Source organism: Notamacropus eugenii, chromosome 3 (assembly GCF_028372415.1).
Source record: "Notamacropus eugenii isolate mMacEug1 chromosome 3, mMacEug1.pri_v2, whole genome shotgun sequence".
In the NCBI taxonomy this organism is placed as follows: domain Eukaryota; kingdom Metazoa; phylum Chordata; class Mammalia; order Diprotodontia; family Macropodidae; genus Notamacropus; species Notamacropus eugenii.
In genome coordinates this window covers 122,271,500-122,292,235 of record NC_092874.1, presented here as the reverse complement: position 1 = coordinate 122,292,235, position 20,736 = coordinate 122,271,500, and the positions used below count along the sequence as shown (strand labels likewise).

The window sequence follows — 20,736 nt, the reverse complement described above, 5'->3', positions numbered from 1 at the left end:
CTACCAATTTTGGCCAGAACTCATTAAGAACTCTTTGGGTAACCTCCATTAAGATCATCGCTGTTAGCTGTGGCTTTAGTTCAAAGAGAACATTCACACATATGGTTAATGGATGTTTCAGTAAAGGGACAGTTGATTATCATAGAGAGAAGAGTAAATGATGATAGACCCCCACCCACAACTGAATATTCATAATCTAGGTGGGTGGTACAGTGGTAAAGAGGGCTCAGAAAAGGGATTACTCTGGCTGCATTCTAATAAGGCTAGCAAAACTTTTGTTATGACCAGAAAGTTTAGGGATTTGTATTACTCGGTTTAATGTGCTCATAGTAATTGTTTGCTTTGTAATTTCAATACCATCTTTTACAACTATATTTCTTTTGCAAAAACTTTGATTGCTTCTTGATGTATGTTTGTGTTCAAGGTTGAAGAAGGACAGGAAAGGATGACTTATCTTCAATAGGGACTTTTATTTATGCCATATATTAGAAATCACGTTTTTTAAATGATGTTGATACTTTTTAAAAAGTGAAGGTTGAAAGGTACACAACTTTATGTTGAGACTTTTGAAAAAAACAATTATGGAGCTTCTATAGCTTTTTTGGGGAAAAAACAGCCTCCAGCCTGACAGTGTTGCTTCTCTTCTTAAGTAAAGTTAGGTATTCAAAATATTGAACATATCACCAAAATTATTCTGTATTTGGCTATCTCTGCTTTACAGTCATTACATTAAAGGAGCTAAATCTATTCTCTTGTGACACACAAACTTCCATTTTGGTGTTTAGTACGTAAAACTTGAAAATGGGGTTCCTTGGTGCATCATTTTTTTGTATATGAAAATAGTTAAAGCAGGAAAGTTTGGTGGTGGCAGCAGTTGTACCAGGTGTTGTCTTCAAAATGTGCATACTTTGTCTTTCACTAGCTTGATTTGTTGATTATAGGAAAAATAAGGATCCTTGAGTTTATATTGGAATAGGTAAGCATAATAAAACAATATTTACCTTCATGTTCTTATGATGGAAGAGTGAAATATAGCTGGATTGTTATAATGGATTGTCAAGGTACCTTCCCTAATATTTCCTGGGTGGGAAGCAGGATGGGCAAAGGAGTATAGTGCTTACCTCTCTTGAGATGTTAATGTCATGAATATAGAGAGAGTCATAATGATCTGTTGCATGGTGGATTCATTGTAGAATGACATGTCTCAGTGACAGCACAGTTGGGAACAAAACATTTTTGGTGTCCCCTTCCTGGAGATGTTGTTGGCGGACAGGTACAGCAACCAGACCAACCAAAAATGTCAGGCTGTCAGTGATAAGCCTGCCCAACTTCATTTCCTTGATGTTTATGTGACATGTAGAGAAAGCAGATCTTAACATATGGCAGGCAGGTAATGGCAACATCATTATCTGCGCAGAGTGAGATTGGCAGTACAGTTTCAGATAGTGACGTATACATGCAGTGGCACCAGTGGAGTGCTGTGCACTGAGATCAAATGCATCCAGCTTTTTACTCAATCCTGTGTAATTCCCACCAAGATAAAGGGCACCACTGATTGGTGGCCTTGATCTTCTAGCTTTGGAATTGGGGTGAGAAAATGAACTTTGAAGACTCAGTCTAACAATGAAAGAATCATGGAGATTTTACACCTTGGCATATTTCATGTGCATGTATCTTGAATCTTGGAAATTTGAATTTTCAAGGGACCTGTAAGGGATGCTTGAGATAAAGAAAATATTAGACAAGTTTGAACAGCTGTTATAAATTTCAGGATATGAATAATTGGATTAAAGAGGAACTGAGATGTTTCTAACCCAAAGATACACGAAATTTTCTCCAGGGAAGTTGTAGAGGTAGAATGAGCAAGTGGACTGAGTTTAGAGCTTTAAACAAGAATTCATAACTTTGCATGGTGAAGTAAAAGAAAATACAAACTATCATGTCTTTCAGTCTATTAGGTGTTAGTCGTCATTGTGCACAGTATGAAAGTAAAGTTGAGGCAAAGATTTGGTTCTTCTGTAGATTTCATAGGTACCCCTTTTCTTTAGGGGGCAGATTAGCTGAACAAGTGAAGAACTGTAATTATAAAATAAAGTAGCATAACTTCTCTCCCTTTGTTCCTGAGATTCCCCCTTTCCCATAACAATTAGGTAGAAAATGCAGTAGCTAATTATTATTGCCTTTGAGAAATCATGTCCATTTCCTTAGGAGTGTGATGATAGTGTTCTCTGCTGTGTCCAGCTTAGAGCAGAGTCCTCTCCGCCAGCCTAATGTTGGCATTTTTGTGCCATAAGAACTTCAGCACATCTCCTGTTGCTAAGATGTCTGGTGGTTTGTAATGTGTAGGTGGAACTGTCTGAAGAGATGTTTTTCTTTAATTTCAATGACATCATGGATATAGATGTTTGAGAACTGTAAACAAGTGGAATCCATTCTTCCTGGTCATTGTAGCTGAAGACATCTTGAGCAAGTGGAACATTTGAACTTAAGCTAATTTTTGCTTTGGATGCTGAAGCTGAGTTGTTTTTGTTTTTTGGGATTTTTGTGTGTGTGTTTTTGGTGGGGTTTTTCTTTTTGACATTTTGCTTTCCATGTTGCTCACCTTATTTTTGTGCTTGCTTTTAATGTTTATGTTTCTCTCTCTCTCTCTCCCCCCCCTTTCCTTCCTTTTCCTTTCCCTCTCCCTCTTGTCTTCCTCTGCCTTTTCCAATCCCTCTGCTCCAGAAAAAAATTAGTACAGAATGAGGATTACATATTTTAGTATCTGTTATGTGACATTTTTTTTCTTGGCAGTGCAAACAGAAAGAAAAAAAATTACATGGTCCTTGTTCTAGAGGACCCCGCAGTCTAATGGGATTAATATAACATGTTTAAATAAGTGTGATACAAGGTGTTGGGGGGGGGGGCAAAAAAAGAGTGCAAAATGATAAAAGACTTTTAGCTGAAGAATCGAGGCAGGATTCATGGACAGAGTGGCATCTGAGTGGGAGTAGGAACAGAAGAATTCCAGCAGGCTAAGGAACAAGGGAGTACACAGTGGAGGACAGAGTGATTTTGGGAAATACTGGTGTAGGTTGGCTGTTAGTATCTAAAGGGGAAGTAAAATGAGACAGTGTAAAAAACTAGGTTGGGGTTAGATTATAAATGGCCTTGAATGTCAAGCTAAGTAGATTGTAAATTTTTTATAGGAAGTGGGATGCCACTTAAAGTTTTTTGGGGGGTATAAGGAAGAGATGTATATATGTAATAGTCATAACATTTAACCCTTTTACTTTCAGTTCTTTAGAAGTTTTCTATAACTTCTTAGACACTGAAAAAATTGACTCATCTATAAAACCATAAAACTAACAAATAAATAAAACTAATTTTTGTTTTTATAGTATTATATTTTCTTTATCTTACTAAGTAAATTATTTAAAATTTTGTTAGAAAAAAGTTTTTAGTGCTACTTAGTACCATAGAGTGTTCACCATATAAAGACATCAGTATCTCTTTATTTAGACTTATGCTTGTAACTCCTCCAAAAATTGTTCTTCCTGGAGTGATTTTATTCCCCCTGACTATAGCTGACCTTGGCAGCTCATAGACAGATATGACTAGGATTGACAGTTGGCTTTGAATTGAAAAAAGACTCAAGCTAGACATTCACACTCTGGGGAATGTCTGGGGAAATGAGACTAGAAGATGGTGCTACTATGAAGTGACATTCCTTCCCAAAAGAAAGCAATTTGAAATAATGTTATTTGAATTTATAGAAGTAATAATTTAGAGACTGCTCCTGTGATGTCATTGATATAGGGGACTCTCAAATGAATAAATACTATCTGTATTTATTGGAGGCAGTTCCTGTCTCAGCAGTTATCATCTTTGAGAGCTACCGAGAGCACTGAGAAGTTAGGTGACTTGCCCAGGGTCATACAGCCAGTATATATTACTAGAGCTAGACTCAAGCATAGGTCTTCCTGATTTTGAGGCTGATGTTTTGTCTACTATACCATGATACCCATCAATAAAGTATAAATTGGGCCATTTAGGTCAATTACTACAGCATTGGTTAAATCAATTCCAAGGACTTACAAGGGTCCTGATCTATAGCTGCTAAATTATCTAAAGGAATGTTTCTAAGTTTCCTAATGCTTGTAATTACTCTTGCAAATCTTGAACTATTAGAATGGTTTTCTCAGGTTGTGGAGATCAAAATCATCCATTTGTCTTCTCATCATGCTAAACTAGTTTTCATCAAAGTGCTGTGCCTATTAGCTGGCCAGAAAAGTGAGGGATTCTGCTGTTCTGTGCTGTATAGATATAACTTCTTTTTCCTTCTGTTGGATTATTAGAAATTAGAATCACTCATTCTTTTATTGGTCCACAGAATATATTGCCATTAAATTTTAGAATAGCTCCTCTCATAGATAACTATTTGAGGGGATTTTGTTTTGGGGATGAGGCAGTGAAGCAACAAGTATTTGTTCAGCTGGTCCTTTTTTTTTTTTCTCTTTTCTTTTGGTTGTGAGAAGTGGTGTTTCTCTTTGTCTTCCTTGTTATCTTTACAATTGAAGTGCATGTGTCTATACTGGCCTGCCTTACAATCTCATTTAACCCCCATATAATTCTCTGTTTAGTTCCTGCCTTTGAGCCTTCTATTTAGCTTCCTGATTTAGTTGTTTTCATAGCTCTTCTAAGTTAGAGGCTATCTTTTGCAAGTTAATACATTCTTGTCTATTAATTTAACAAAGACTGCTCCATTAAATTACAGGAGTAGAAGTTGCTTTGGTCTTTGGTTTCTTTGTATAATATGGGTTTCATAACATCTTAGGTCTCCACTAGTTCTAAATCTTTGATCTTATGAAAAGTCACCTCTACTATTCTTTCTTCAAAGATCCATGCTGAACAAGTAATAAACAGGTTGGACGCCAAAGTGAATTTGCTTAATAATTTTCATAAGGGCATATATTTGAAATATATGCCTAGATTGTATAGTATATATTCAAGTAATATTAGTTTTTTTAAAAAGGTTCTTTCTTCTCACTATTCTTCTGCCATAATTATGCCAGAAGCTCCATACATGGGAAATGTATTACAGGAAAAGAACTCTGGCTATCAAAGGTACCTACCAAATTACTGATGGTCCCTTATTTAAAGTGTTTCCTCTTGCCTGTTTTCAGACCTCATGCTTAGTATGATACTAGTTGCATACTTACCAGACTTTGGGTTTATCAAGTTGGCAGGGATGTCTACTTAACATAAATTCTGGCTGTCAGATGGAGCCTGTTAGTATCTCCATGGGTTCCATGATAAGCAGAATTTTAAGAAAAATTACTCTTGCCTCAAGACAGATAAAAACCTGTACCTCTCCATTAGGTAGTATGTGTAGGGAGGATCCATTGTCAGAAATGCATGAAATAGTGCAAACAGCCTCCTTGGCTGTTTATACAGATTTTGTAAACATAGATTGATATACCATTGAAATGTGCTTGAAATAGTACTGGTCATATGGGGGAAGTAGGAAGGATAGTTAGAGAAGCAGAATAAACAAGTGTGAATAAACTGTCAACCCTAGCACCTAATTACAGTAGTTTGGAAATGGAATATTTTTCTGGAAGCTGTATCTGACTACTTTAGATTCAGGACATAGGAAGAAAATTATTGGCTTATATTTTTTATGTCATTTAAGAGTAGATAAATTTACAGTTTAACATTTTGTATTCAAATAGATAAGACTGTCAGAAATCTTAAGGAGATTATGATCCAATCTTAATTTGCCCTAATTTCTTTTTTATGATTTTTTACTGTCTTTCCTAAATTTTCTTATTGTTTAGACTCAGGGATGACTGACTGTGTCTTCGGATCATTTCAATTTCGAAAGGATACAGTAAATCTGATTAGAGAGACCTTCAGAACTAGAGTACTTAAGTAGAATAGTGAAGGTTAAATAGAATTAAAGGACTTTGGGACAAGAGAAGGCCCATGAGGGCAAATTTTTTTATATTGAGAATGAGACATGTAGATAAAAACTTTATAGAGTCTTTCCATAATTGTCATTTGTAAAGATGATGACACTATCTGTGAGTTGTTTTGGTTTATGTATGAATTTTCTTGAACACTGAATCCCTGATCACTATGTTGACCTTGTGCCCACTGTGCCATTCCTATGTTCCATGTTGTATCTGATAGAATGATATACAGATTCCTTCAGGTCAGGACTTTTCTTTCTTTTTTTCTTGCTATCTCCCTTATCTGGCATATAGTTTAATGAATAATTGTTACTTGATTGATCATTCTAGTTATAGTTGATAAAATATACTGTTGGTCATAATTTCTATTTTTAAAAATTGGATACCATTCCCTTGAAAAATAAGTTTCAAGTTCCAGGACTTTTTCTCAGAATTCAGTCTGTCTTAGTTATGAGGCTTGCCTATACTTGAATTTAGAGCATTGAGGTTAGTGGGGTTTTTTTTAACCTTTAGGAAGGTAAAATATTTGGATGGTGAGGTTTAGGAGAGGGAAGAATTAAAATTGATACCCAAGTTTTGAACTTGATTGATAAAGAGTGGTGGTGACCTTTGGGTTGGAGGTGAGGGGGTGGAAGTAGAGATGATGGATGAGTTGAATTTTGGACCTGTTGAATTTGAGATGCTATAGGGACATCTAGTTAAAGCAGCAAGAAGCTTGAAATGCAAGATGAGAATTTTAGTGAGTTTATGACCTAATATAGATCTGAGAATCAGCTACACAGTGCTATTAATTGATCTCATAAGAGCAGAGTTGATCATCAAGGAACAAATGGATAATGCTCCAGGGAAAGAGAGGTCAGATATATAAGACAATAATGGGAAGAAATCAAGGGAAATAGAAAGTTGTGACAAAATTTGTAGAAGGGCCAAAGAAAAAGGTCATTCAGACTGAACAACTGAATTTGGTTATTGTGGAATTATTTTACCCTGTGTGAGAGTAATTTCATGAAACTGGTTGCGTTAGAAGTCAGGGAGAAAAGGCTGATATTAAGGGAAATAATGGACTGTAGAAAGTTAAGGTGGTGTATTTGTAGACTGTGGTGAAGGAGGTAGTAAATAGAAGAGATGGAAAGAGAAAGTACGAATAATTCTTACCTCCCTTCTGGAGGAAGAATCCTGTCCTTCCCCCAATCATGGGTCCACAAGAAAATTGATTAGTAGCCAAAATAAAAAATCAACTTCTGTAGTTACTGGAAATTTCATAATTTGCTTTTTTCCCTTTGAGTTACTTAGAAGACCATCTAAGGAGATAATAGCCCTTTTCGTCAGCCTTACAGGCATGGAGATGTCAAAATGTCTATGTTTTACCTCCCTATAGACTCTTTGATAAATTATCACTGGTGAGAGATCTTTTCTCTGTGCTCCTTGCTCATGTTAGTCTGTGTTTTGTGTCAGCTGCTAAAGTGCTAGGGTCACTCCTCCTGCCCCATCTGTCCTTAGAAGAAGCATTGGCATTGGCAAGTACAAATTCACCTTGAGATTTGCTTAGTTCATTTTAAAGCAGGAGATTTTTTTCCCCTTCCCTTTCTGCTTGGGGAAGTGAAATCATGAGCTTGTTAGAAGGATTCTGGGACATTACAAAGATATGTGGGCTTATTCCTGCCACTTCATCACTCCCCAACATTAGTTGAATTTCCATTTCATTTTTCAATTGCAGCACTTTCATGCATTCTCTGTTTTGGACTAGGGTCATTATTAGCTCGATGGCATGGGATTTTTGTAGAAGAGAAAAGAATAAGCTAGGAATAGACTTGGATCCCCTGAACTGACTTAGTCTGCAATTTCTTTTGGAATGCCCTTCCTCCCTTTTCCTTTGCCTCCAAAACAGTTGTTTTAATAACAGCAGGTGGGAGAAACTGAAATACTAAGAGAACAATTAATTGACTTGCTGAATCAAAGACATAGCCCAGATACTAACAATCATTTATCATATGGCTTTCTAAAGATTTTTTTCATCTCTACTTCCTACCTAATCCTCTGGGAACCAATTTGAAGAGTGAATGTAGTCTGCCATCCTTCTCTACCCCTCTTTCCTTGTAAACACTGTTTTGCTGAATGTGACTATATCCTGCCAGGGGAGATTGTGTTTAGCTGTTGCTTTGTCCTTTGTCCTTTCTCATCCTACCTCCCTGTTCTACTCAGCCTTGTCTGATGAGAGTTCTCAGTTTTTTCTTCATTCTGAGCCTCAGTGGAGGTCTTAATTGTAATTTGTGTCCCAATTTACCATTTGGAGTCATCTTTATATATTTTCCTTCTCTTTTGTCTTATGACAGTATTATGAACAGAAAAAATTAACTTCTACCCCTTAATAACTCTGTCCTTGATAACACTCTTTTGTTGTTCCTAAAACATGATTTTTAGACCTGGTATTTGAATGAGTGCCCTGACAGGAAGAATTCAGAGGCAGCCACCCCTTTTTGACTTGCTTTCAAAAGGAGTTTTTGAGGAGTCAATGGTTCGAAAGGATTGTAATGATGTTCACCCACAGCATGACTGATCTGACACCTGAGCATCTTGTCCCCTTTGACTTGATCAGTTCACTGAGGCGGCACATTGAAAAGTAGATGATGCCCTGTTCTTAGACATTCGGGGATAGTTTCTAGTTACTTAGTAAAATATGTGCCTTCTTCTTTTTGTGGTTTTTTCAGGCATGACAGTGACTGAGTGATAGAGAATTTGCAACTCCATTCACTGTCTGGGTTTGTTAAGGCATGTACCTTACTTAGTTATTTTTTAATGTGAATCACAGTCTTATTTCCTTACAGATATGTTTTCCTATTTATTTAGGATTTGTACTGTACTCACCTCTAAAAAATATACATAACTTATGAGATATTTAATATATTTTATATTTTGTAGTGACTGCCTTACCACGTGACTCTAGACATAGCGTCATTTAAGGCTTCACTGGCATGTCAGGAGGTCTTTTACACTTCACAGAAACACTCATCCTTGGTATTTGCTAAGATGAGTGTGAGTGATCTGTCCTTTCACATGTCTGAATTCTGGGCCTCAGTGAAAAATCCCCTTTTAGCACAGAAATGAAAAAACATATAGGTGCATGGGAGCTTTGGTGACCATTATTCAAATCAGGTCCAGAAATGAATAGAGGGCATATGAATATGGCTCCTTGATCTCCTGTGTGTTAGTTCTCTGTCTTCTCAGAGAAAGGTGTGTCCAAGGCTGAGAGCCTATATCCATGTCAGGTGTTTCCATAGGGCAGTATACAGCATGTCCAGAAACATCCCATTTTTGCCTGTGAAGTATGTCCGTTACTGACAGTATGTACCCATATTAAGCATGATCCTTAGGGCTGTGAGCAGCATACCCAGAGGCTCATTTTTGTGGTTTTATATTGGTGGAGGGATTTCTGCTGCTTCAGGTATTATCTCTGCTTTGTAGATTCCATTTTGAACTTTTTAATGTTTTCTTTGGTGGGAGACTATGTTATCTTTCACCTTGGTTTAAGATCTTTTGTCATTATAAGTGTTTGAGGAGGCTGAGAAAGTCAGGATGGCCATGGAGTATCATACTGTATGTATATAGGGCCCTCTGACATACACATGCATCTAGGTACACATGCATATTTGTAAGATTTTTACGGCGAGGCCTATTCAGGAATTTAATAGGCAAGCAAAAATGCTATTCTATATTCAAAAAGGGAAGAGAAAAAAACCTTCAAATTAGAACTAGTAACCTTGACTTAGATTTCTGTCAGAATTCTAGAATATATTTCTTTTTTTTCTTTTTGTTAATTAAATTTATTTATTTAACTTTTAACATTCATTTTCACAAAATTTTGGGTTACAAATTTTCTCCCCTTTTATCCCCTCCTCCCCCAAACACCAAGCATTCTAATTGCCCCTATGACCAATCTGCTCTCTCTTCTATCATCCCTCTCTGCCCTTGTCTCCATCTTCTCTTTTGTCCTGTAGGGCCAGATAGCTTTCTATACCCCTTTACCTGTATTTCTTATTTCCTAGTGGCAAGAACATTACTCGACAGTTGATCCTAACACTTTGAGTTCCACCTTCTTTACCTCCCTCCCTCCCCACCCCTTCCCTTTGGAAGGCAAGCAATTCAATATAGGCCAAATCTGTGTAGTTTTGCAAATGACTTCCATAATAGTTGTGTTGTATAGGACTAACTCTATTTCCCTCCATCCTATCCTGTCCCCCATTACTTCTATTCTCTTTTAATCCTATCCCTCCCCATGAGTGTCGACCTCGAATTGCACTCTCCTCCCCATGCCCTCCCTTCTATCATCCCCCCCACCCTGCTTGTCCCCTTATCCCCCACTTTCCTGTATTGTGAGATAGGTTTTCCTACCAAAATGAGTGTGCATTTTATTCTTTCCTTTAGTGGAATGTGATGAGAGTAGACTTCATGTTTTTCTCTCACCTCCCCTCTTTATCCCTCCACTAATGAGTCTTTTGCTTGCCTCTTTTATGAGAGATAATTTGCCCCATTCCATTTCTCCCTTTCTCCTCCCAATATATTTCTCTCTCACTGCTTGATTTCATTTTTTTTTTTAAGATATGATCCCATCCTCTTCAATTCATTCTGTGCACTCTGTCTCTATGTATGTGTGCGTGTGTGCATGTGTGTGTGTGTAATCCCACCCAGAACCCAGATACTGAAATGTTTCAAGAGTTACAAATATTGTCTTTCCATGTAGGAATGTAAACAGTTCAGCTTTAGTAAGTCCCTTATGACTTCTCTTTGCTGTTCACCTTTTCATGGTTCTCTTCATTCTTGTGTTTGAAAGTCAAATTTTCTTTTCAGCTCTGGTCTTTTCGTCAAAAATGCTTGAAAGTCCTCTATTTCATTGAAAGACCAATTTTTCCCCTGAAGTATTATACTCAGTTTTGCTGGGTAGGTGATTCTTGGTTTTAGTCCTAGTTCCTTTGACTTCTGGAATATCCTATTCCATGCCCTTCGATCCCTTAATGTAGAGGGTGCTAGATCTTGTGTTATCCTGATTGTATTTCCACAATACTTGAATTGTTTCTTTCTAGCTGCTTGCAATATTTTCTCCTTGACCTGGGAACTCTGGAATTTGGCCACAATGTTCCTAGGAGTTTCTCTTTTTGGATCTCTTTCAGGCGGTGTTCTGTGGATTCCTTGAATATTTATTTTGCCCTCTGGTTCTAGAATCTCAGGGCAGTTTTCCTTGATAATTTCATGAAAGATGATGTCTAGGCTCTTCTTTTGATCATGGCTTTCAGGTAGTCCCATAATTTTTAAATTGTCTCTCCTGGATCTATTTTCCAGGTCTGTTGTTTTTCCAGTGAGATATTTCACATTATCTTCCAATTTTCCATTCTTCTGGTTTTGTTCTGTGATTTCTTGCTTTCTCATAAAGTCCTTAGCCTCCATCTGTGCCATTTTAATTTTGAAAGAACTATTTTCTTCAGTGAGCTTTTGAACCTTCTTTTCCATTTGGCTAATTCTGCTTTTGAAAGCATTCTTCTCCTCATTGGCTTTTTGAACCTCTTTCTCCAATTGAGTTAGGCTAGTTTTCAAGGTGTTAATTTCTTCAACATTTTTTTGGGTCTCCTTTAGCAGGGAGCTGATCTGCTTTTCATGCTTTTCTTTCATCTCTCTCATTTCTCTTCCCAGTTTTTCCTCCACCTCTCTAACTTGATTTTCAGAATTCTTTTTGAGCTCTTCCATGGCCTGAGCCCATTGGGTGGGCTGGGACACAGAAGCCTTGATTTCTGTGTCTTTGCCTGATGGTAAGCATTGTTCTTCCTCATCAGAAAGGAAGGGAGGAAATGTCTGTTCTCCAAGAAAGTAACCTTCTATTGTCTTATTTCTTTTCCCTTTTTTGGGCATTTTCCCAGCCAGTGACTTGACCTCTGAATATTCTCCTCACACCTACCTGCCTCCTGATCCTCCCAGCCAGCGTTTGGGGTCTGAGATTCAAATACTGCTTCCAGCCTCAGGGCTTTCGGCGGGGGCAGGGCTGCTATTCAGTGTGAGATTAAGTTCAGGTGGTCAGGTCGGGGCAGGGCTGCCTCTCAGGCTCAGTTCCCTCAGGGAGTTTATGCAGAGACCTTCAACAATGGATCCAGGCTCCTGCCTGCTTGGGTCTGCCGCTGCCCCTCAGCTTCTGCCTCCACAGGGGGCCCGAGCCATGGGGGCACCCCACTCCCCCTTCGACCTTCCAAAGAGACTCTCTCACCGACCTCCGTCACCTGTGGGTGTAGGGACTTGTGCGGCTGCTGGAGATCCCATCCCTGAAGCCTGCTCGGATCTGTATCTCTCGGTGCCTTGGCCGCTGCCGCAGCAGGTCTGGGCTGGGCTCCGCTCTGCCTCTACCAGAGGTTTGCAGGTCCCTCTGTAGAATATATTTCTTAAAGAGACAGTGAACATATAGAAAAGGAAGTGGTGATCATAGAGAACCCAAATGACTTCATCACAAACAACTCATGATAGACAAACCCCATTATCTCTTTTTGACACTTACTAAATTGGTAGATCATGAGAATGTAGTACATACGGTTTACTTGGATTTTATCAAGGGATTTTCACATAAGCTTTTCTTACTTTGTGTATGTTCATCCTTTGTTGCCAAAGAAGACCATGCCATCGGAGAAATAATGACATAACTTGCACTTGACTTTTTTGAGTGAGGGAGGGCTCTGCAGGTTACCAGCCTCACTTCTCCCCCAGAGCCATCTGAATCCAGTGACCAGATATTCATCAGGATGACTGGAGATGACCCAGGATGAGTTAATTGGGGTTAAATGACTTACCCAAGGTCACACAGCTAGTGAATGTGAAGTGTCTGAGGTGAGATTTGAACTCAGGTCCTTCTGACTGCTGCACTGGTGCTTTATCCACTGCACCACCTAGCTGCCCCTAAGTTTTTCTTACTATTCTTGTATAAAAGACCAAATAAAGCAGAATAGATGGTAGTACCATTAGATGAATTTGAAACTGGTTGACCAAATCCAAGAAGTAGTAATTAATGGTTCCTTGTCAACATGGAAAGGGATGCACAGGCTCATGAACATCCTTCCAAGTTACAGTGGATTATGCCTGGGTATGGCCCGGCCATAGGATACAGCTAGCAGCCATCCTAAGCTCTCAGATTTTCAGGGTGTTATAACTGACTGACCTGATACACACATGCAAAGGGATGAGAAACAATAGATATATTTGGCTTGTAATAATATAGCTCTCAAACAGAAGGTAACTGATACACACAGACAGTTGTGATGGAGCATTTAGACTTTGCCATGGTCCCTTTTTCCTCAATGGGGACAAAAGCTAGAGTGATAGCAAATGGAGTTCATCCAATATCAAGTGAAGGATCCACCAAGTCACGGATATTCTAGGACTTTGTTGGTGGGTGCTGTTTGTAGGTCCTGGAAATTCCAAGGACCACCTCACCAGTGGTCCATATTCCATAATGAATGAAATAAAGGAGTAAGCAGTATCTCCTAATTCTTATATGGTTTAACAATACTGTATGTTCCATAGCCTTGTTAATTCTGTCTCAGACCTGGATAATTGCACAAGTTTTGTGGTAGCCTGCTGTGGCCCTGTACCATTTAACTTTTTTTAAAAAAAATACCTTAATAAAAAAATTCTTTTTTATTAAGTTGTAGCATCCTTATCAGCTTTGCGGATGACGTAAACCTGAGAGTGATGACTGCCATGCTGGATATTAGCCAGTGTCCAGAAAGGTCTTGACCATTTAGGACACTGTGCCAAATCAATTAATATAGAATGTGACAGAGACAGAATTCAAAGTCTTATGCTGGAGTTATGAAATTAACTTCAGAAGTACAAGATGAGTGAGGCATGTTTAGAAAGATTTTCATCTGAGGTTTTTATTGGACCACAAGCTCAGTAGGACAACTTGACTAAAAATAAAACTAATTCAGTCTTGAGTTACATTAAGAAAAGAAGACCTGGCTTGTAGAAATAAGAAGGTGATAGTGCTTCTGTACTCTACCTGGTTTAGCCCACTCCTGGGCACTTTGTTTAGTGCTGAGCACCATGTTCTAGGAGTACCATTGATAAGCTGGGAAATATTCAAAAGTGGCTTTCCAGGATGTTGTGAAAGACTTTGAGGTCATACTTTATTGAAGATGAGCTGAAGGAACTAAGAAGATTTGGTCTTGAGCAGAGAAATCTCAGGTGGGTTATACTAAGTCTTTAAGTATTTGAAGAGGGTTGTCACGTGAAAGAAGTATTGGGCTTGGACTGTTTTGATTCAGAGGGTTGAATGAGGAGCTGTGAGTGGAAGGTAGAGAGGAGTATAACTCAGATATCAGGAAAACCTCCCTCACAACTCGCGCTACCCCAAAGTGGAGTGGACTTCCTGAGGAGCCTGTAACTTCCTTTCACTGGAGGTCTTCAAGCAAATAATGTTGATTACTTCTCACATTTGTTTTAGAGAAAATTCTTTTTTATTAAGGTATAAGTTAGAGTAGCTCTAATATTTTATGCTTCTATAGTGGATTGAACATCTGTCTTAGCAAAAGAACCAAAATGGGATATGATTTCTCTCTTTCTTCTACGCAGTTTTAGATTAGATGAAAAGATAATCTTTTGATGCGTGGAGTGGAATGCAGGAGGGGGAGTAAATGGCATGGGCTAACCTTCTGGCAGCTAGGCGACTCAGTGAATAGAATGAGGGACCTGGGGGTCAGCAAGTCCCTGAATTCAAAGCTGGCTTCTGACACTTTCTAGCTGTGTGACTCTGAACAGGTCACTTTACTCTGTTTCAATTTCCTCATTTGTAAAGTGAGCTGGAGAAGAAAATGGCAAACTACTCCAGTATCTTTGCCAAGAAAACCCCAAATGGGATCATGAAGAGTTGGACACAACTGAAATGAATGAACAACAGCAAATCTTTTGGTACAAGTGCTCTCCTTTCTGAAGAGAAAGAGAGATGGATATGTATCTGCCTGTATTACATTGTTCAGACAAGATATCCTAACAATTCTAATAAAATGAGAATTTGGAATTCAGTATACTCATGCAGTAGCCTAATGTACTATACTTGGATTGTGCAGGGATGGAATGGGAAGAAAATATTAAAGGTAAGAGGGAAAATGTATTAGGAGAAGGAGCTTTATATTTATAGTTCATATGAATGACTGAAGTCATCTGTGAGTACTGATTATGTAAAAACTTCTTCCCCCACATACACGCACGCACACACATGTATGTGCATGTGCCGTAACTACAAGTACCTACCTCTGTAATCATGTCAAATGAAGATAGGTATCTCTTTTAAAGAGGGAATATTCAAACATAAACATTCATATGAGATTTTTGCTTGTTTAGCACTTACCCATTTATATGCTCACATAAAATCACATCTTTTTGTAGTCAATACACACAGTTACATATGTTGTTGTTAAATGATATGAGTTATTTAACAGGAAATCAAAAGTATGTGAATGGAGAGAAATATCTCATGTATATATGCACATGTTTTCATGTGCACATACATACATATATACATGAATATATACATACATGAATATATAAACACATCACAGAATTTTAGAGTTGGGAGTATTAATGACCTTAGTCTAACTCCCACATTTTATAGGTATGACAGTGGATCACTTATGAACAGTAAGAATTGACTGAATTGAGAGACTAAACATTCTATAGGTCTTGTTTTCATTGTTTAATCAAAATGCCTTGCATTAATATCTTGATTTTTTTTCTCTGGGTCATTCCTGGTAATGTAGAACTTAAAGACTTAACCCATTTGTTGTTGAATGCCCTATAACCTTTTTATATTTTTTTGGTCAGAGTAATTCAGTGGAAAGTATTCTGTTATACTCCTGGTTCTCCCCTTAACTGTTTGATTTTAGGCAAGGCAAGTCATTTTCCTTGGACCTTGGTTTCATTTGTATAGTGAGGCTGCGCTCAGATCTACAAGGTTATGATCAAATGGAGATATCATATTCCCCTTGTTATGTGAGGATAAATGGATGTGCAAGGGTCATTTTGTTAGGCTTATTTGACCCTAATTCATTTTTTTCCCTTTTATTTCAGGTCAATGTGACTGTGGATTATATCAGACCAGCCAGTGCAGCCACTGAGACTGTGCCAGCCTTTTCAGAGCGTACCTGTGCTACTGTCACCATAGGAGGAATGTGAGTGATTTTGCTAGCTGTAAATCAGTCAAACATCCCATGGGAATGGGAAAAGGAAGTAGCTAAAAATTCTTTTTTAAAAAGAAAGTGGTATATAATTGTTATATGCCTGTGAAGGACTATATATTTGCAAATCATTTTAAAGTTGTGCTCATTAGCTGATCACATATTTCATTGTTATTATTTCAGATATATGGGCATCTGACTGTTTTTGCTACTGTGTGGAGTATATTACTAATATTTATGGTGCTATTTATTATGTATACTCTATGTCCTAGATACTATACAGAAAATATTGATTCTTTTTTTTCAATGAAATTATTTTATTTGTTTTCAGTGTTTGACAGTCACTTCCATATTTCTTAGATTTTTTTTTCCCCTCCCTCCCCTCCCTCCGCACTCCCTCCCTGAGATGGCATGCAATCTTATATAGGTTCTACACATATTTTCCTATTAAATACCTGTTGCATAGAAGAATTAAAATGAATAGGAGAAACCACAAAACAAAACAAAACATAATACAAAAGAAAATGGGGGGGGCGGAGCCAAGATGGCGGAGTGAAAGCAACGACTCACCTAAGCTCCTGGAAAAACTCCTCTGGATATATCTGGGGGGAGAGTCTGACCAGACTTTGGAGGTGTAGAATCCAGTGGGAGACGAACTTTGACGGATTCGGAGCCCAGGCTGGACTGGAGGGTCCACGGGAGGGATCTGTTCCGCGGGGGTAAGACCCTGGCGCACAGCGCAGCGCGGTCGGCGCGGCAGGGCGGAGGGGACCCAAGGGGCCCGAGAGTGGCGGGCGAGACCAGCGGAGCAGGAGATAAGCCAGGCCGAGCCAACGATATCAGCGCAACAGCCCTTGAAATCTTCAGCCTAAAGACGGGACTTCAGTGGGTCACTACTTGAACATCCAGGAGCTGGGATGCCGGAGTGATCAGTAAGTGCTCTCCCCTCCCCCCCGATGACCGTGAGGGAACCATAAAATTCTTCCCCAGATTGATCCTGGATCAGTGGGAGCAGCAGAAGGGGGCGGGTGGTCTCATAACACCAGAGGCTGGAGAGGTGGCAAAGGGGGATTCTTCCTACCGTGGTGGAGGCTATCTGGAGGGACAGACGACCCAGGGCAGAGAAAAATTCGCACTGAGACCCAAGCAAGCCTCAGCCCGGGAGACGAGCCCCAGGAGGGGCGGGAACACGCATTAGCCTCTAGGCGTGCCCCAGTCCTCCAGGGGAAGGGGAAGACAATAGGGAAGCTGGGATCAGCATCCCCGGACCTTGCCTTTGCCTCAGGCCAGCTGAGGAGATATCCTGAGACCAGACCACACCTCCCACACACCTATCAAGCTAAACCCAGGGTTGATCTGGGAAACAACAACAACAACAACAACAACAACAAAAAAAAAAGGCTGCTTTTAGCCTAGACAAACATCAACTCAACTTAAAAGATCTGTATCTTCTGACTGAAAGAACCAAAAGCTACAACACTCAGCCAACATCATGAATCGGAAAAAGCAGACGAAAAGTGAAAAAACCATAGAATCTTTCTATGGGGATAAGGACCAAAACACAAACACCAAAGAGGTCAGAGCTGAGACTGTACTTCCATCTGAAACCTCAGATGGGACTATGAATTTCTCGCAAGCACAACTAGATTACCTGGAACGTCTGAAGAAGGATATAAAAGAAAAACTGGCCAATGATTTTAAAACCATAAAAAAGGAATTCACTGATGAGAACATCAATCTGAAAAAGAAAATTGAAGAAATGGAAAAGGAAGTTCAAAAATTAACTGGAGAGAATAATTCCCTAAAAGGAAGAGTTAATCAAACGGAAAAGGAAACTCAAAACCTAATAGGGAAAATTGATCAGATGGAAAAGGAAACCCAAAACCTAACTGGGAAAATTAGTCGAATGGAAAAAGAAGTACAAAAATTAAATGGAGAAAATAGCTCCTTAAAGGGAAAAATTGGCCAGATGGAAAAGGAGATGCGAAAGCTAACTGAAGAAAACAATACGATCAAGATTAGAATTGGGCAAGTAGAAACTAATGACTCAATGAGGCAACAAGAATCAGTCAAACAAAATCTAAAGAATGAAAAGATAGAAGAAAATGTAAAATATTTAATTGGAAAAACAACTGACCTGGAAAATAGATCCAGGAGAGAAAATTTAAGAATTATTGGCCTGCCAGAAACCCATGATGAAGAAAAGAGTCTGGACAATATCTTCCAGGAAATCATCAAGGAAAACTGCCCAGAAGTACTAGACTCAGAGGGCAAAATAGTCATCGAAAGAATCCACCGTTCCCCACCGGAAAGGGATCCCAAACTCAAAACCCCAAGAAATATAGTTGCCAAATTCCAGAGCTATCACATGAAGGAGAAAATACTACAAGCAGCCAGAAAGAAACAATTTAAATATCAAGGTCACACAGTCAGGATCACACAGGACCTTGCAGCTTCTACATTAAAAGATCGAAAGAATTGGAACCCAATATTCCGTAAGGCAAAGGAGTTGGGACTCCAACCGAGGATCAACTACCCAGCAAAGTTCAGCATAACATTTCAGGCAAGGAGAAAGTCATTCAACGAAATAAGGGATTTCCAGAGCTTCCTGACCAAAACACCAGAACTCAATAGACAATTTGATCTTCAAATGCAGGTCTCCAGAGAATCATAAAAAGGTAAACAGAGGGGAAAAAACAAAAACAAAAACTTGCAACTCAATTAGGGCAATCTGTTTACCTCCCTGTAAGGGAAGATGATACCTGTTAATCTTGAGAACTGTGCAGCTATTATGATAAAAGGGATATATGTAGAGGGAACGGGCATAAAGTAAATGATGTCATGGCAAAAATATGATTTAAGTATGAGAAGGGAATGTAATAGGAGGTGTGGAAAGGGGGAAGCAGAAAATGGCAAATTATATCACAGGAAGAAGTACAAAACTATAGTAGAGGGAAGGAGGGGAGGGAGATGAGCATTGTTTGAGAGGTACTCTCATCTGATTTGTTCAAAGGAGGGAACAATAACCTTAAGCAGATAATCCTAACTAGCTCTATAGGTAGTAGGAGGGGAAGGGGGAAGAAAGGGGAGGGTGGCTAAAAGGGAGGAAAGAAGCAATAAGAGTAAAGGGGACTAAAAGGGAGGGGGGCTAAAAGAAGGAGGGGAAGGCTGCAGGAGGAGGGGGAGAAAAGTGAATACTATTGAGGAGGGGAAGGGAGACGGGAGAGTTAAAAGCACAAATGGTGGGAAAGAGGGTGGAGGGAAATACACAGATTGTAATCATAATTGTGAATGTGAATGGGATGAACTCTCCCATAAAACGGAGATGGATAGCAGAATGGATTAAAAGCCATAATCCAACAATATGCTGCTTACAAGAAACACATTTGAAACGGGGGGATACACATAGGATAAAGGTCAAAGGATGGAGCAGAATATATTGTGCTTCAGCTCATGTAAGAAAGGCAGGAGTAGCAATCCTAATCTCAGACAAAGCAAAAGCAGAAATAGATCTAATCAAAAGGGATAAGGATGGAAACTATATCCTACTAAAAGGCACCATAGACAATGAAGCAATATCATTACTAAACATGTATGCTCCAAGTGGTATAGCATCCAGATTCTTAGAGGAGAGGTTGGGGGAGTTGAAGGAAGAAATTGATAGCAAAACTATACTAGTGGGGGACCTCAACCTCCCCCTCTCTGAACTCGATAAATCCAACCTCAAAATAAACAAGAAAGAGGTTAAGGAGGTAAATAAAACTCTGGATAAGGTAGATATGATAGATCTTTGGAGAAAATTAAATGGGAATAGAAAGGAATATACCTTTTTCTCAGCGGTACATGGAACATTTACAAAAATTGACCATGTACTAGGACATAAAAATCTCACAATCCAGTGCAGAAAGGTAGAGATAATCAATGCATCCTTTTCAGATCATAATGCATTAAAAATTACATGTAATAAAAGGCCATGGAAAGAGAAACCAAAAATCAATTGGAAACTAAATAATCTAATTCTAAAGAAGGATTGGGTTAAAGAAGAAATCATAGAAACAATCAACAACTTCATTCAAGAGAATGACAATAGTGAGACAACATACCAAAACTTATGGGACACTGCAAAAGTAGTTATTAGGGGAAGTTTTATATCTCTGAATGCTTACATAAATAAAATAGAGAAAGAGGAGATCAATGACTTAGGCTTGCAGTTGAAAAAGCTAGAAAAAGAACAAATTGAAAATCCCCAAGTAAATACCAAATTAGAAATACTGAAAACCAAAGGAGAGATTAATAAAATTGAAATAAAGAAAACTATTGAATTAATAAATAAAACCAATAGTTGGTTTTATGAAAAAACTAATAAAATTGATAAACCTTTGGTTAATCTGATCAAAAAAAAGAAAGAAGAAAACCAAATTACTAACATTAAAAATGAAAGGGGTGAACTCACCTCCAATGAGGAGGAAATTAAAACAATAATTAGAAACTACTTTGCCCAACTTTATGCCCACAAATTCGACAATCTAAACGAGATGGATGAATATTTTAAAAAATACAAATTGCCCAGATTAACAGAA

At 38.6% G+C, this 20,736-nt stretch overlaps 1 protein-coding gene across 1 annotated transcript in view; it reads left to right on the top strand.

Moving 5' to 3' along the window:
- The window catches only part of SND1 (staphylococcal nuclease and tudor domain containing 1), a 498,025-nt gene that overhangs the window by 193,996 nt on the left and 283,293 nt on the right, over window positions 1–20,736 (top strand). Inside the window, exon 12 of the mRNA XM_072652826.1 lies at window positions 16,050–16,150. Coding sequence (XP_072508927.1) covers window positions 16,050–16,150 — 101 coding nt within the window. The remainder of the gene's footprint in view (window positions 1–16,049; window positions 16,151–20,736) is intronic.